At 34.8% G+C, this 17,275-nt stretch overlaps 1 protein-coding gene and 1 long non-coding RNA gene across 6 annotated transcripts; one reads left to right on the top strand and one right to left on the bottom strand.

The window, feature by feature from the left end:
* The first annotated feature begins 250 nt into the window (after positions 1 to 250).
* LOC115959643 lies at positions 251 to 1,495 on the top strand. The gene is made up of 3 exons (XR_004084947.1): positions 251 to 363; positions 439 to 704; positions 1,113 to 1,495. It is a non-coding gene; the product is annotated as an uncharacterized LOC115959643 (long non-coding RNA).
* An 823-nt stretch (positions 1,496 to 2,318) lies between these two features.
* On the bottom strand, positions 2,319 to 13,012 carry LOC115959642 (TMV resistance protein N-like). 5 transcript variants are annotated; one of them, XM_031078114.1, is made up of 12 exons: positions 12,604 to 13,012; positions 11,908 to 12,403; positions 9,920 to 11,009; positions 9,534 to 9,809; positions 8,424 to 9,425; positions 7,526 to 8,329; positions 7,041 to 7,162; positions 5,832 to 5,988; positions 4,639 to 4,709; positions 3,756 to 3,827; positions 3,386 to 3,450; positions 2,319 to 2,870 (listed from the first exon to the last, which is right to left on the bottom strand). In XM_031078114.1, exons 1-6 carry the CDS (start codon positions 12,758 to 12,760, stop codon positions 7,556 to 7,558), a joined length of 3,795 nt encoding a protein of 1,264 aa, XP_030933974.1. In that variant the 5' UTR covers positions 12,761 to 13,012; the 3' UTR covers positions 2,319 to 2,870; positions 3,386 to 3,450; positions 3,756 to 3,827; positions 4,639 to 4,709; positions 5,832 to 5,988; positions 7,041 to 7,162; positions 7,526 to 7,555. The 5 variants fall into 5 exon arrangements, with proteins under 5 accessions (XP_030933974.1, XP_030933977.1, XP_030933976.1 ...); XM_031078117.1 differs by lacking the exon at positions 2,319 to 2,870 and having other exon boundaries at positions 2,997 to 3,450; positions 11,908 to 12,400; positions 12,604 to 12,667; positions 12,789 to 13,012; XM_031078116.1 differs by lacking the exon at positions 2,319 to 2,870 and having other exon boundaries at positions 2,997 to 3,450; positions 11,908 to 12,400.
* Positions 13,013 to 17,275: the final 4,263 nt, after the last annotated feature.

Below are 17,275 nucleotides of genomic sequence, written 5' to 3' on the forward strand. Positions count from 1 at the left end.
ATTTAGTCCACTTTGCTCTATATTCAGTCTACTCTGGTCTATTCTGTCCTAATCAGTCCACTTCAATACTGTTCGGTCCATTCTGTCCACTTTGGTTTTCATATTAGCGTATGTGATACAGAATGCGTTACAATAGGTTTACCAAAAGGCCACTTATATAGCTGTAACGACCATACAAATCTCGCGGTAATAACTCTTTCTATAACGTATTCCGAGTCAACACTATCCCCTCTCTCTGTAAACGCAATTGAATGACAATGACAACAGCGAAGAAGAAGTTGATGTCATCGGCGGCATGGAGCGGCGAAGAGGAAGCCACAGAAGAGTTCCAAGACGACGACGATCGATGATTCCCTTGTCGAGGTAACTACCAGGTCTCTATTTTGTGGTTTTTCTTTTTGTTTCTTGATGATTGTGTTCCCGTATCTAAAATTTCAGGACTTGCTGTATCCAATACCCTTGTCTTCTGCAAAAGACAGCACTTTTTTCTGTCCACAATAGAGAGACCACTTAAAAGAGTTTCGGCTTCTAACTCACTAGCATAAATGAGGGAGAGACCATTATAGTGTTAGAAGACCATTATAGCTTGCATCTTCTAGGGTGGATTTCCTGTAAGTGAATATTGCCAAAATGGCCCATCTTCAGCAAAGAGTGAGACCAGGTTTACTGATGAGACTGTCAGTCGTTATCATGTTCTGGAAGTCGTAAGATGCTTTGTCTTTTATGTATTCAATTTGATTTGGAAATTATGCTATTTTGTTTTCTTCGGGCAGAATTCCTTTTATTTATTTATTTTTTATTGACAGTATTGGTTGGCTGTTAATATGATTGAAGCCTCAGTTTCATGAAGTGTGGTTATATATTTGAATCTTCCATGATTGTAGATTACTGAAATTATAGCATGTTCTGTTTTCCTGTCAATTGACATTTTTATAGCTTATGCGTCATTCACCGCTTGAGGTTAACAGTTTACTAGTTTACGTCTTTGTTTATTTGGTTCTCAATGATATCTTTACTCCTCTATTTTCTTAAGGTCCCTCCCCCTTGGGGGCGGGCCATCTAAATCCATTCATAATTGAGTTTGAGATATAATACTTCTTTTGTATATGCAGTTTCTTCAACGAGTATTCGGTATTGACACCATCGTGAAACCTCTTCCACCTGCCATGGCCTACAATGTTTCCCGTAACTTGAACTTCTTCACACGCATTTTCACTCAGTTCTTTGATAAGTTTTGATCTCTTTGTGCATTTTATGGGTAGCAGAGAAGATGGAAATAGTACAATTTCTATATAACAAGACAACATTGTCACTCTTAAATAGTTTTGAGGATTCCTTTTTAGTCCCCGCCCCCTTCCCTTTTCACTGAGCCTAGAGTTGTGGTATATCTGCATCATAATGAGTATGCTTGTGAAGCTTCTGAACCATTTTTAATGCATTTGGGGTTTTCAAGTCTATAATTTCATTGGAAATAAAAGTTTTAATGGGTTTGATTCCTACATCTTTTGGACAGAAATATAAATTCAGGGAGATAGTTATTTGTCTGTCTATATCTCAAATAAATATATGACCAGCAAATTACTAAATAGATATTAAAATATAATTGGTTTATAGAGATTCTCAATGTCCAATCAAGTATTTTACCTTGTAAAACTTTTAAGCTCAGAATTGGCTGACATTGCACCTGAACCTCTCAATCAATATTTAATCTTGGGCATATGATTGCATCCAAGTTCATTGAGGATTAGGTCATGTGATCAAACCTTTGACATTTTTCCTTCCATTAATGTATTGATGACTGTAACAGGCTAGCTGATATTGGATTTATAATATAGTTTATGTGATGTGTAGCATTGCAGATCCAGAATGTATTGCAAATGCCCAGAAATCGCTTGGGATAGGACAGGAAGAGAAAGCTCGTCGTATTTGCTAAAAAAGAAAGAAAAAAGAAAAAAGGCAGTCACTAATGAACTTTCCTATCATGCTTGTGTGTGATTGAATTCTCTACCACTATATATGTTGTGTCTAGCCCTGGTTGAAACCAATGTTGCAGAGTAGAAATTCATTATTATATACTCGAAAAGACTAGATCTTCTTAAATTTGAATTCATTATGCAATTTTCTTCCTTCCATTACCAAACAAGAGAAGGTATTCTTAATTTATTTATCTTCTCATCAGCAACCTCTTAACCAATTTGAGCTAAGTTTTTCTATTGGAAATTTCTTTAATGCCACTCATAAGACACAAATGCTGTCAAGAAAAAATATAATATTTTGCATTGTGGGAGAAAATAAAAACAATAAAGTATACCAAAACATTGAACAAGTAAGAGAAATTTTAATTCCTATCTTAAAATGTTAATAAATTGCATGCAGACGTTTGGCATAAATTAGTCCAAAAAAGGTGCAAAGATAGCCTTTTTTTCTGCCTTTGGTTTTTTGGTACAAAAATGCAGTAAGAGTTGGCTGGTAGTAAAGTTACAAGCCCCAAAAGATGTTCATAAGACTTTGAAGCAAGCAGGGCCATAGCCTTTGCAGTGACTCCCCTAAGCACAGCATATATGAACCACTAGCGTTCTCCAACTTCCATGCACTAGTGGTCTTCAATCAGCCTTTGTTAATGCACTTTGAACGGTCGGGGATTGAGCTTCCATTCAGTTGCAAATGGCAGAAACTACAACAGACTACAATAATTATTCCTGCCAAAACTTGATTTTGCTGCATAGGGACAAAACCAATCCATTTGCAATCTCTCTGCTAGTGCTCCTCAACTGTTAGTAACTCCTCCACAACTAGATACACTAGCGCTGGTACTCACTCTCCTGCAGTTACTTTGATCCACCAGTTGTATATCATAGGCTTTTGAATACCTGCAAAACAAAAGATTTAGAGCATTAGCACTTCATAAGCAGACTGTTTTGCACTTGTAAACTTCACTTTACAGCAGCGATTATGAAAAACAATCTAGAGAATATTCTAGTTTATGAAAGTCTGGATCCTCCATCTATTGAGCCAACCATTGCTACAAAGAGGAAGGACAAAATGAAATTGGTTCTATGGGTCAAATCTGACCCAAACCATACAGACCGAGCAAGACTGCACTTTGGGAATAAATAATCAAAGCATACTTAGTATAATCCACTATGTTTCATTTCTACTAATCTGTTTTAGTGGCCACGTACTCTTGCCAACACTTCCACACAAAAACACATATTCAAAGAAAGCTTCAAGCTCCACAGATTTCTCCATCTAGGAGCCATGAAACTCTGATGAGAATCCATTACGTGATCCCTTACTTCCAATGCATGCAGCATTGCAGGCTATTTTGATCAAATATCGTGCATGTGTTACATGAGGCCATATCAGTGTATCAGTAACTCCTCACCTTCAGATACAGGTAGTTAAAATTTGAGCAGCCACTTCAGGAGAGTATAGCTCCCTAACCAGGTCCTGTTTCCAAGTCAAAGAAGCTAACTTCAAATACTAATTAACAGAAGCAGATTGTTTCAACTTCCTTAAGGATATCCCAAAATATAATACAAAAAAATGTAAATACTTCAAAAAAGAAGGCCTATAAATAAATAAATAAATAAATATATATATATATATAAAGAATGATTGTTAAAGCGTAGCATCTTGCCACTATGAAACATAATGCATCAGTCTAAATAACAAAACTAATTAGAAAGTTTTGGAGAAAACTTAAATTCTAGATATAATAAAACAACAGTAAAAACTAGAACAGGAGGCCTTACCAATCCAAGTAGGCTACCTTCTCCAATTTTCAACCTTGTCAGCACAGTTGCTTTCCGGCTTGAATCCGATTACTGTAATGATGAATACACACCAGATGATATGATTAGCAATTTATAGTTAAGTCTGTTGTATGGGCAGAATTCTATACTGTCTACTGTTGTCTTTTACTTCTAATTCTATTTGAGTCTCTTTGACAGGGTATAACCTAATTAAGTTACAATTTGGAGATAGGTCTCTTGGTTGTTTCATCATGTGAAATGGGCACGGTCAGCTTTGCCTGCTCATGATCTGAAATGGGCATGGACAACTTGGAGTGAATAATTTAATTCAACGCAAAAGTTTTTAAAAAGGTGGAGAAACTTTCAAGTACATCAAGAGGCAAAAGCACAAAAGTCTTATGGTAAAAACTTACATAATCAAAGAGCCGCTACATTTTAAAAGAAATTTAAACTGTTAATCTTACAGATTAATAAGGAAATTCATGTCGCAGCACCCATTTTCTTTCAAACTACACTGATATATATATATATATATATATATAACTTATGAAACTCCTAAATGTCTTAAAAGAATAAGAAAAGGGTGGGGCGGGGGGGGGAATATCAAGCAACAAAAAGTAGAGAAAGAAGGGATTGCAATATTATTAAGGTCTTACCAATGTTTCTACACAGGCATTACATAAGACAATGACATGTATGATGATTTCCTTACATCGCCAAAAAGGAGCAACACATGGCTAAGGCCATTCAAATATACTTACTATTCAATGCTCTATTATGGTAGATCATTGATTCATCGCAACATGTCCAACAATCGAGTAATATATACTTGTTCATAGCATTGTTTTGGTAATAGATAAAACTGGAATCAAATGCTTTTTACCTTGAAGATTGTCTCCTGCGAGAGCTTTTTATAGAGTTGGTTACCGCACATCTTTGAACAAGCTTAGATTCCTAATGAAGATAGCTTAAGAAAATTACCAAAAACATAACTGATGCTATGGATCAATCATGTACAATGTTGATGATATTTGGATATATCAAGAACTTGGTTGAATGATTTGGTCAATGATTTGCATATCCACATTAATTCCTCATAAAAGTAAGTTAGGATCAAGCTCCTAATGTTTGAAATTTGAACATTCACTAACTGTGATTTGATTCTAAAGTTTGTTGTATTATGAGAAATACAGTAACAATGTCCTCAAACATGCTAATACAAATGATTTTAATAACTTTTATAATTGCCATACTACACTAAGATAATAAAAATTTCAAAGGAAAAGACAAAAACAAGGATAGAAAAATCAGCTGAACTATTAAACAGATAAAGAGCATTTTCTTTGGTTGAAGGTTATTACAAAACCATAGAAAATCTTATATGAGGAAGCTAGATGCTATGTCTTTCCAGACTAATCGTTCTAATTGTGATCTATACATGAGTTCACATATATAATATTTAAAGACATAATAATTAATTCCAATTATAAGGTTTGCAGGGGCATGCATATAGGCAACAAGAGTGCAGATTTTACCCTACAATCTATTAGATCAAGTGAAAATCAGAAGCATAAATGCATGCACTTGTCTTCTCTCTTGGCCACGTGATAGTTTCTCCTCATGAACAAGTCCAACAATCCTACATCAATGGGGCAACCAACACAAATCACTGAACCAAAATTACCCTAATCATTGTTTATTTTATAAAACTATTTTTTCTTTTTTTTCTTTTTTGGGATTAAAAGAGTAGCTTCAAGAATGGGGATGATTCTTTTACAAATTGAACCAATCCATAAGATTTAATAATACGCATATTAAATTAACTAGGTGAACTACTATGTGTTATTTAATGATTCTTTTGTAAATTGATTAAGAAAAAAGACAAGAAGTTCAACAATCTCTAATGATTCTTTTGTTGGAATAAGTGCCAATAACGAAGAAAAGCTGCAGCTAGCAATATACTATTTAGAATTTAAAATTAAATCAAACATAAGTTCAAGTATATGCCAAAGGAAAGATAAAAAGATAATGCAGCAACCAACAAAAATAAGAGTAAGAAGAAAGACAATGACTTACAGGTAATCAATTTTTGTACGAGTAAAGTAAGGGGAAAATTCTCTGTGCAACGGCTTTTCAAATCTTGATTTTGTACCACACTTTTGCTTGACACATTCATTTTTGGAGAAGCAGAAAGACTTCAGCTTCAACTTCAGCACATGCCTCCCTCCACTCACTAACTCAATACCAATAAAACCCCCATAATACAAGATACAATGAAATTGAAAGATTTAAATACATGGAAATTTGACACAGAATCAGCCAACGCTCGAAGATCCTAACACAAACAAAATGGTACTTAATGCTTTTAGCTATGAAGATTGTCTCCTGTGAGAGCATCTTAAATAGTTGGTGGTTTCACATCTATTAACATATAGGTACAAGCATCATAGGTTTCTAATGAAGATAGTTTAATCATAGGTACAAGCATCATAGGTTTTTTTTTGAATGGGCTAAGTGCTGGGGTTATTCAAACTGTTCTTCTGCTTTGGAATTCTTTTCTGCCCTTAGTTGTGCCACTTAAGTTGCTTTTCTTATTCTGTTTTCAGTTGTTTTTGTTTGCTGTTTTTTGTGTTCACCATCATGAACACTTGTAATGGCTGTTTGCGTTTTTCTTGTTGAATAAAAGTCCTATTACTTATCAAAAAAAAAAAAAAAAAAGTTTAATCAGATTAGAGGGAAATTTTGCATTTCCAAATTAATTTCTCATAAAAGTAAGTTATGATCAAGCTCCTCATAGTTTGAGTTTAGGAACATTCACTAACTACGATGTGATTTTAAAGTTTGTTGCATTGTGACAATTACAATAACAATGTCCACAAAGTGTCTAACATGTATATAAACAATATTTTAGTAACATTAAAAATTGTTGTCCTACTTTAAAATAATAAAAATTTCATAGCAAACAAAAATGAAAAGAAAAAAAGGGAAGAATACAAAAGTCAGTTATTCTCTTAAACAAGTGGAAAACATTTAACAAACGGAATTACTAAAGGGAAGAAGCTAGATGCTACCTCTAGCTAAACTATTCATGCTTGTAATTTTCAAGTACTGTGACCAAGTTGCATTAGCATCGCTATCTGAGTGCAATCTAGATAATAGTTCACATATATCATATGTAATGACATAGTACTTAAATAATACTGTTTGCAGTGGTATGCATATGCTATTGTTGCACTTTGAAAATTTTTAATGACAAAGTACAGGCAACAAGAATGCAGAAATTACCCCTGAATATGACAGAATGAGAATCATGGTCATACAATCAGTTGCACTTGTCTTCTTGTCTCCTAGCAGTGTGACAGTTTCTCCTTGCCAACAAGTCCAATAATCTTCCATGAAGGGAGCAACTGGCAAAAATAAGTGACACAAATCACTGAACCAAAATGACCCTATTCACTTTATGTTATAAGACACTGTTTTATAATTTATAAATTTTGCTTTTGGATTAAATCACTCCAACCAAAATAACCCTAGTCACTTTCGAAGTATGGGGAGAGTTGGAATAAGTGCAAATTATGATGCTAAGCTGCAGTTAGCAAAATACTTTTTAGAATTTAATATTAAACAATAAGACAACATTACAAGTATATATTAAAGGAAAGGAAAAAAAGATAATGCATAAACCAACAAAACTTAAATTAAATTAAGAAGAAAGACAACGACTTATAGGTAGAGAAAAAATAGGAATTAGTTTGGATTCATTGACTTACAGAGTATTTGAATCCATTTGTCAAATTCCCTCAACCTTCCAGGTCACTTTCACTAGATTCCGGCCAATCACTTAGCTCCTCATCACATTCCAAGTACTCACTTGACTCCTCAGAATCAGAGTTACCATGGGTTGTAAATTCTATTGGCCTTTCAATCCTTTTTGAGTTTGGTACATCAATAAAACCTCCTTCCCCACTGGGCCCAGTCCCATCATAATCAACACGGCTTTGCTTGATTTTGATACCTTCCACTACCACTGTGGAATTGTCTAGATTATGATGGGGAACATCCAAGCCCTCATAAGAAGTGATGTAGTTGCTACTTTGACCCATAGTTTGGTCGAGATCTTCAATGTCTTTTGCGTATACCAAACGAAGCCCGCACTTCTTCACCACCAAGCCTGGATTAAAGGTTTGAATTTTAATGCCAATCTGACTGAATCCTTCCGCATCACATTCCCACGATAATTTTTTTGAAGGCTTGTTGTAGCATTGAGGAAACATATAAAGTAGCCAAAGGTGATCTGATAAAACCTCAGGAATATCGCTAATGCCTAGTAGAGGATTTCTGTCATTTCCTTTGGTTTTCAAATAAAATTGAAGTCCAAGCTGGTCGTCAATTAGGTGACGTGAAAGTCCAGACGAACAAAACACAACGCAAACAGCAATTCCCATCCACTCATTACACAAATGAGAAGGTTCTTTTATATTCACTTCACCCCCTATGCTTTGATGACGAAACCACTCCGGAATTTCACTTCCTGGAAGAACAATTTCATATCTAGAATATCGAGGAGAGATTCCCTGAAACATTCAAAGCATGATGTTTAGAACACACACACACACACACACACACACACAGATAGAGAGAGAGAGAGAGAGAGAGAGAGAGAGAGACCTGAAGGGATTTTTTTGTCACTGTAAAGAACAAGTCAATGATGCCTTGATTATCAACCAATTTGAAGCAATTCTCAAGAAAGAGAGATGGTTCCCATGAATCATTTGGTTTTACTAGATTTGGTAACATTTCTAGTGAGATACAACCACTAGCCTCAATTTGTATAATACTTGATGGAAGATTTGGCAATGATTGAAGACGCATGCAACAATTCAACCACAAGTTTTTTAGAGAAGATAGTTTGATGATGCTTTCTGGAAGGCAAACAAAATTATTTCCACTTAGATCTAATTCTGTTAAAGAGAAAAGGCAACCAATATCATTAGGGATTTCCTTGAGATTGCAGTAACTTAGATCCAATTCAGTGAAAGAAGGCAATAGCAAATCCATGGGAGTGAGTCTTCTTGGCATTATAGATAGGCCTTTAAGATTTGTTAATCGACCAATGGAAGAAGGCACCTGTCTGATAGGAGTTTCACTCACATCAAGCTCTACATTTTCCACATTTCTCATCTTCTCTAGCAGTTTGACAAGTTTTGAGCATCCAATAAGATCCACATTTTTAAGCAACTTCAAATTAGAAATGGTGCAGGGTAGATACACAAGATTTTTGCAATCTCTTAAATTCAATGAAGCTAGACCAGTCAAATGCCCAATTGATGTGGGTAGTTTTGTAATAGCAGTGCCATCCAAGTGAAGCCTTGATACATGTTCCATCTTTCCCATGAATTCTGGAATTTTATTGACTTTTGAGCAACCAGAAAGAATAAGAATCTCAAGAGACTCCATTTCAAATGTGTTTGGTAGACTTTCAATGCTTTTGCAGCCTTTAAAATTAACAAGAGTAAGCTTTTTGTGGGCTCCCATTGATTGGTGAACTGTACGTAAATTTAGACAACCTTCCATAACTAATTTCTTAAGATTTGGGACTTTGTTAAGGTCAGGGGTTTCGATCAGATTTTGGGATTCATTCAAATGGATGAATTTCAACTTGTCAAAACACTGTTAGATGGGAAAAAAACCAAAGAAAAAAAATTAGCTTCTACAAACCTTACAAGTTCTAAAGCTTTAAAAAGGAAGTTATATATGCTACTTAAGTCACAATCTTACCTTTGTTCCTGCCCAAAATCGTTCAATGTTGTTACAGCACATACGAAGTCCAGCAAGCTCATTTGGAAGGAGATCTGACGGCAAAAATTTCGAAGTATACCCACTCCAATCCAAAAACTTTAAGCCAGGGGGAAGATGTTGGGGGTAATGTAGAAGATGAACATTATGAATTCCAAGTAATTTAAGATTACGCATTTTTGAAAAAGCTTCAGATTTCCAATGTGCCTCTCTCAGTTCAGGCAACTTTAGGACTATGCCTTCAACTGCTTCTATTTCCTGGAAATAAGAAAAAGGGACCTGTGAATTGAAAGCTAGAACTAATATATTTTAAATTGAATTGAATAATATAATAGGGTTTATACTAAGTTCTTTAAATGACCTCTTACCGTATTTTTTGTAAGCACATTGTCAATGTCCTTATACAACCACATTCTACTACACTTCCAAGGCTCTTTACGACACTCTTGAAGAACTATGTATCGACCCATCTCTTGTAGTAAATCATGCATCCACAATTTATTTCCTTGCAATTTTACCAGAGATTTATCAAAAAGAACCCTTAATCCAATTTTAGGGTAAAGATCAATACAATCTAGAATTTCTTCTACAAGATCTTTGTCTTCATTATTTAAAAAACACGCAATATGTAGGAATATTTCCTTCTCTGTTGGATGTAGTCCATCTAAGCTTATTTGAAGTACATCTAGAATTTCTCTTTCAGGATATTCCTTAAGCCTACCTAAAGCACTTTCCCATTCAGCAGTACTTCTCTTGAACAAAAAAGAGCCCAAAACCTTAATGGCTAAAGGAAGACCACTAGCATATTGTACAAAATATTGGGATAGTGTTTGATAACCCATGGCAGGATGGTCTTCTCCAAAAGCTATCAAACTAAAAAGATGAAGAGCTTCATCATAATTCAATTCTGTAGGCTCATATATGTCATCTACTTTATGGGTCAACAACAAATGCCCATCTCTTGTTGTTATGATAACTCTACTACCTCGACCAAACCAATTATGCTCCCCTGCTAACTTATTCAATTGGTCTAATTCAGTTACATCATCAAGAACAAGAAGAATCCTTTTATGATGTAGCCTATTCTTGATCACAAGAACTCCATTGTCCTCGTCTTGTATATTCACATAGCCTTCCATGAGTTCAAACAAAAGTGATTGTTGCAGTCGAAGTAAACCACATTTGTTAGAAACTTCCCTAATATTAGGGATAAAACAACAAGCTTCAAACTCATTGAAAAGTATACCATAAACAACTCTAGCAAGAGTTGTCTTACCTATACCACCCATCCCTCGAATCCCTATAATGCGAACATCATCCAATCCTATAGCTAAAAGTGACATCAATTTATTCACTTGGGAGTCTATTCCTATTAGGTCCTTGGTGTCTATTGAGAATGTATAATTCAATTTATGTGATATCATTTCCACAATATCTTGGATAAATTCTGCCTCGGGCCTGCAATGACGAGAGAACAATAAACAGTGAGTCTAAACCTACCATAACTTGACCCAAAATTATAAATTTAGTAGACATATGGTGTTCAGCTTACTTGGCTAAGACTAAAATGTAGAAAAATAAATGCAACTGAATGCTACAAGCTAAAAAAAAGAAAAAACTTACTCAAATAATATTATGTGTAACCACATATTTCGTTTTAACAATACACTTAAAGAACTACCCATAGAAGTATTGTGTTACCATATTGATCATTTTAACAATACAATTTAAGTATTTAACAATAAAAGTAGGTTGACCAGTCCTAGAATTTTTTTTTTTTTTTTTTTTCGAAATTTACGTAGATAATTGAAGGTTGTAGAATTTACATCTTCAATGGGTGGAAGAAGGTGTTTGGAGTGGGTATATCCCCTGCCCTGGGGATTTTTATTAAAAGTTAAGTCTTTAAAAATTCTTAATATTGTATTACAATTTCTAGTCGAGCTTTATACAATTCAACAGGAAAGATTGGTATCTAATTTGAACTCATGACATTGCAAACTTAATTTTATATATATATATATATATATATATATATATAAAAAGAGAAACTGAATCAAGAATCTCCAATTTATTCAATTCTCAGAAAGTGTGATGTTTTTTATTTTTATACTTTTTCATTGATATTTAAATATTAAAAAAAAATCAACTTATATTGAGCTGGCCCTACTCATTAGTTCCAAAATTTTTGGAAGAAATGCTTAATTCTTGTTGTTAGATGTAATACAAATAAAAATTTGATGTACTATTATTAGTATTCTTAATGCTTATCTCAAACATAAATTAAATTATATGCTTAATGCTGTAAGAAGAGTTGTTTGAAACATTTTAAATAAAGAAATATGTTAAAATAAATTACCTATTTTGTAAATGCCATCCAGAGATATTGACAACTTCTTTCAAAGCATCTTTCCACCTTTGCACCTCCTTTAGATTCTTCTTAAAATGGATTTCGTGTTTAACAAAGGCTCGAGCAATGTTCCTTCGTATCCGTATATCAGATGGATCCACTTTGTAGAAAATTGGGAAAACAACCATTCCCATCTCTTTCTTGCATTCAACAATCTTTGCAAGTTCCTCCAAACACCATCTCGAAGATGCATAGTTTCTTGAGAAAATGACAATAGCAAACTTCGATTCTTCTATTGCTTCTAATAGATCTGAAATAGGTTTTCCTCTCTCAAGTCGTACATCATCCTTGAAAGTTAAAATGCCCTTCTGTTTCAAAGCATAATATAGATGGCTCACAAAACTGTTCCGGCTGTCCTTGCCTCTAAAACTGAGGAAAACGTCATATTTCCATGTTGCTGTTGAAGGACATGATGACCAATCTTTTTGGGTACTCATGAAAGCTGCTGAAAATATACCGGTAAATCTTGAAACACAAAATAGATTTTTTTTTTTAAAGTACCATCAATTAAGACTGAAGAAAAAAAATTAAAAGGAAAGATAAATTAGAGAAGAAGAAAACCATTTGATGTGTATTTTTCATTTCAAAGAGGGAATAATATGAGAGAAATAAATGAGATGGGTGTGTGCAAAAGTGAAAACTTACTTATTTGTGAAATGGAATTGCAGTACTGATCGTGAAAGCTAGAAACCCTCAATTTCACGACAAGCTGAAATGGAAAATAAGGGACACCCATTCCAGCAGAGAAGAAAATATCCATCCTTTTCTTTGATGTTATACCCAAATCAAAACTCCCAAGCATGTAGATGAAGAAGACAGAGACAACTGACCTGAAGTGGATCGGCGGAAGAGAAGTGATCGGCGGCGTGGGTCTGAGGCTGATCGGCGGCTTGGGAGTTCGACTAAGTGGGTCGGTGACGTCGAGCTTCGGTGGACGGTGACGTGGAGGATCGAGTCGGGCCGGTGGCGGTGAAACAGAGAGGTGAGAGTTTGAGAGAGTGAGCTTGAGAGAGCTTTAAGAGAAGGTGAGACAGAGAGATGTGAGAGCTTCAGAGAGTCAGTTGAGAGTGACACTGAGAGAGAGAGAGGCACGGTGACAATAAAAGAATATTAAAAAAGAAACAAATATATATTATTTTAATCCGGCTAGAGAATAAAAAATAAATACAAAATTAGCTCTCAGTTACTGTAAACAGTCCTGTATAGCTGTGCACAGTAGCAATTAAGGTAAAAATTTTACCTTTAGTTTCACCGCTATAAATTTTTTTTTTTTTTTGGTGTAGCTATTTAACTACACTGTTACTAAGAGCACTCACAGCAGTGGTGCTATATAGGTATAATGCTATTTTTTAGCTCCTCTATACTCAAAAACCACTACACAGCAGTGGAGCTAAATCTTTTTTAGATTTAGCTCCTCAGCTACAGTGCACATCTAAAAATAGATGTGCACTGTAGCTCAAAGCTAAAAAAAAAAAAAAAAATTTATTACATCTCTCTCTTCTCTGATTAAAATAGTCCTATCCTTTTCTCTCTCTCTCTCTCCCCCCGACTTCTCTTCATTCTTCTTTCTTCCTCAAATTTTTTTTTCTCTCCAGCTCACCAGCCTCCCTCATCCCTCAGCTCGCCGACCTCCCACACCCCTCACTCGTCGGTCATTTTTTTTCTCTCTAGCTCTCAGCTCGCCGGTAAATTTTCTTTTCCTCTCTAGCTCTCGCCGGCCTCCCTCATCTCCCTCATCCCTCAGCTCGCCGGCCAGCTCCCTCACCGCCGACCTGTTCCACCGACCCAGCTCGCCGACCCACGCCAAGCCCCATTGCCGATCTCCCCAAGCCCCATCGCCCAGTCCGCATCCCTTCGCCGGCCTCAACGTCACCGACCCAAGCCCACAGTCGCCGATCCACGCCTCCGTCCAATCCTCCGATCAGACCCACGCCGCCCAATCCTCCCCACTCCGCCGATCAACGCCTCGCCCAGTCCTCCGATCAGACCCACGCCATTCTCTTTGCTGTGATTGACTTTGTTTGTATGTTTTTTTTTTTTAATGTATTTTCATGTGGGAATGATGTTTGATTTTTGTTTTCTTCTATGGGTTTGATGGCTGTGGTGGTGGCGATGGTGGTTGTTGTGGCTATGGTTTGGTGGTACGGTGTTTGGTTTTTTTTTGTTGTGGGTTTGGTTATGTCTGCTGGTGGTGGTGATAGTGGTGGTTGCGGGTGTGGCTGATGGTAGAGGTGATTGTGAATGGTGCTGGGTTGTTTTTTTGTGAGTTGGATATATTATTTTATTGTAGGTGGTATATTATTTTATTGTAGAGATATATTATTTTATTATGATGTTTATATTATTTTATTGTGTTGATAGCTAAAATAGATCCACTGCTGTAGTATATGTGTAGGTATAATAGATAAAGTAACTTTTGGTGGAGCTAAAAAGCTAAATTTTTAGCTCCACTGCTGTGGATGCTCTAATGCTCTCAGAGCATTCACAGCAGTAAAACTAAATTTTTAGTTTTTCAGCTACACAAAAAGTTACTCTATTTAATTTACTTTCTCACATCCTATAACAGTGATCTATTTTAGCTTTTAATTCAATAAAATAATATAAACATTACAATAAAATAATATTTTATTCAATCACCAACACACAACCACAACCACCGTCAAACCTATAAAAATCAGTGCACAACCACAACCCCGTCGTGCCCATCAAAACCAGTGAAGAATAACAAAACAAAAACCTAGAAAAATCAACACAACCAAACCGAAACCCATGCCTGATACTTTGTCCGATTCGGTACCGACCGACGAGACCTGCGTTGAGGGTTTAGGTTAGAACCAATATTACCTAAGTTTTGTTGCCAATATATTATGTTCCTAGAATTACTCAAACAATAAAATTAAGAAAATGCTAAAAATACTACAAGTTTTACTTAATAAAGTTTACAAAGATTTCAATCATTTCATAATTCAATTTTAAATTGCCTATTTCTAATTGGTAACAATTTCGTTTGTAAAATCAATATAGTAAAGCTTGTAGTACCTATAATACTATTCATAAAATGATAGGAACACATCTAATTTTATACTCAATTTCACTACATTCTTTTTTTTATTTATAAAAATTTCACTACATTCTTATTTGTGCAAGAATAAATGATGGACACTTTATGTCCACTATTGATTACATGGACACATTATTTTTTGTCAACTACTTAGGCAGACTGTTATCAGAATATATAAACCATAAAAAATAAAATAAAAAAACTTTGGTACAAATTTAACTTTTCAGCATGAAATATAAAATAGTGTTAAAAAAAAGGGCAAATTACAACTTACCCACTCGTGGTTTGGCCAAAATTTAAGTTGCCTATCTATGATTTGAAATTTGACATTTTACCCACCTAAGATTAGCTTAGTTAAAGTTTTGTAACCCACTTCTGTTAAAAACATGGCTAAATATGCAATTTTGCTCCACTTTTATGTTTCTCTCCTCCAAAAACACAAAAAATATAAACTAACAAGATTAAATAAGTTCAAAAAGAATCCAAAGAAACACTTGCATCATGAGATTTCAAACCTCAGGTAGGCAATTTAAATTTCAGTCAAACCTCAGGTAGGTAAGTAAAGTGTCAAATTTCAAATTACAAGTAGGCAACTTAAATTTTGGCCAAATAACAGATGAGTAAGTTATAATTCACCCTAAAAGAAAATTGTTTTTGTATTCTAAAAATTTAGAAAAACACCGAAAGCATCGGTTGAATAACAAAAACTTAGCTCCTTTTACTTTAGAATATAGCAGTTTCTCCATTAAATTTCCGTGATATGTACTTTGTCCTTTGTGCTATTATTTTTCGAGTTAAAAGGAAAATTTGAATTAAAAATTTTTTTTGTCCAAAGCCACATTAAATTCGTTTTAATACCCATGTTATTTTGCTATAATTAAAGGAATATTGAAAATATTGAATTTTTCCATAACACTATTGTGGGAATTTTACAATCCCAGCTTCAAAAACATAAACGGTTTTTTTTTTTTTTCTAATTTTTTATTCCATATGGATATGGCAATACACATACCATCTAACACACTTGAAATTAAGGACTAAATTGACACATAATGTAAAAATTAAAAACCAAATAAGTAATTTATCAAAACTGAAATAATGCATCCATTTAATTTTACCAAAACTCCACAAATTATATCATATTTTCATAAATAAATAAATAAATTATATGAGATTTACAACTATGGGGGCCAGTTGGTCACTAAAATTATTAAGGTAAAGTTAATTGGGCCTATGGCCCATCCGAGAACGCAAATCTATCCAAGGAGGTCCATATCAGGTCGTAGGGGTAAACAAATGAAAGGAAGGGTAAATATCGCGTAAGGCAAGTTCAATATTCGTCCGAGGACAAAATCCTTCTCGGCAATATGAGTCTGAGGACAACCAGAACACCACCTTGTTACAAACATACTTCGGAGCTACGTCACCACTAAAAGTGGGATAAGGGACCAAGGGTAAGAAAGAGAAGGCAAACAAATATCTATAACAACAGCTGCCTCCACATTAATTGCCTCTTAACCAACTCTTTTGCCGCATTAATGTGGAGGTGATGCTTGAATAGTGATGAAACAGCCTTACAGCTCCTAGTTGGAGGTTCCAGAAGGTGTTAGATGGGACAGAAAGAGATCCCCTGAACCCAACCTACACGTGTGTGGTGAAGATGGTATGGAGAGGGCAGTATATAACATGAAAGAAAGCATTGAGGAAGGGAGATCGAACGTCAGAAAACAAAGAGTACTAAGAAGAAAGCCTTAAGAACAAAAAAACTGAACTTGTTTCAAGAGAAAAGATTAATTGTTATAACTTTGTTAACCTATCTATAAGCGTGTGGTTTAATTGTTTTTCTTTTAGAGTTAACCTAATTCTTGAATACCCACGCTCTACAAATTTTATTGTTTGGGTCTTTAACGTACAAACCCAATACCAATTTTGTGTTGTTACGAATTGAGTCCTTACAACAACTATTCCCGAATATGCTTACAGTTAACTTTTTTCAAATAATAGTAAGAGAAAACTTTTGTAATTTGCCAATCACAATTGGTAAGTATAAATCGGTATCAGAGATAAAACAAAAATGAGACAAAATCCAGGAAAAAATATTTATGTTCCTCCCCTATCCCTCTGCTTTCTCATCATCCAAATAGAAATTGAAACACAAACTTAAATATAATTTTTTTTTTTTTTAAAGAAGAAGAAAGAAAACAGAAAATTCACACAAAACATTGCATGAGAGAATAGAGAGGATGCGGACCACGT

This window comes from Quercus lobata, chromosome 9 (genome assembly GCF_001633185.2).
Source record: "Quercus lobata isolate SW786 chromosome 9, ValleyOak3.0 Primary Assembly, whole genome shotgun sequence".
Lineage (NCBI taxonomy): Eukaryota > Viridiplantae > Streptophyta > Magnoliopsida > Fagales > Fagaceae > Quercus > Quercus lobata.

Bases quoted from the DNA above. Each gene is read 5' to 3' on its own strand.
- LOC115959642 (XM_031078114.1), bottom strand. From the start codon at position 12,760: ATGCTTGGGAGTTTTGATTTGGGTATAACATCAAAGAAAAGGATGGAT. The intron at 11,010-11,907 runs GTAATTTATTTT...TCGTCATTGCAG, and splicing joins GGATGGCATTTACAAAATAG to GCCCGAGGCAGAATTTATCC. The intron at 9,810-9,919 runs GTAAGAGGTCAT...TCTTATTTCCAG, and splicing joins ATGTGCTTACAAAAAATACG to GAAATAGAAGCAGTTGAAGG.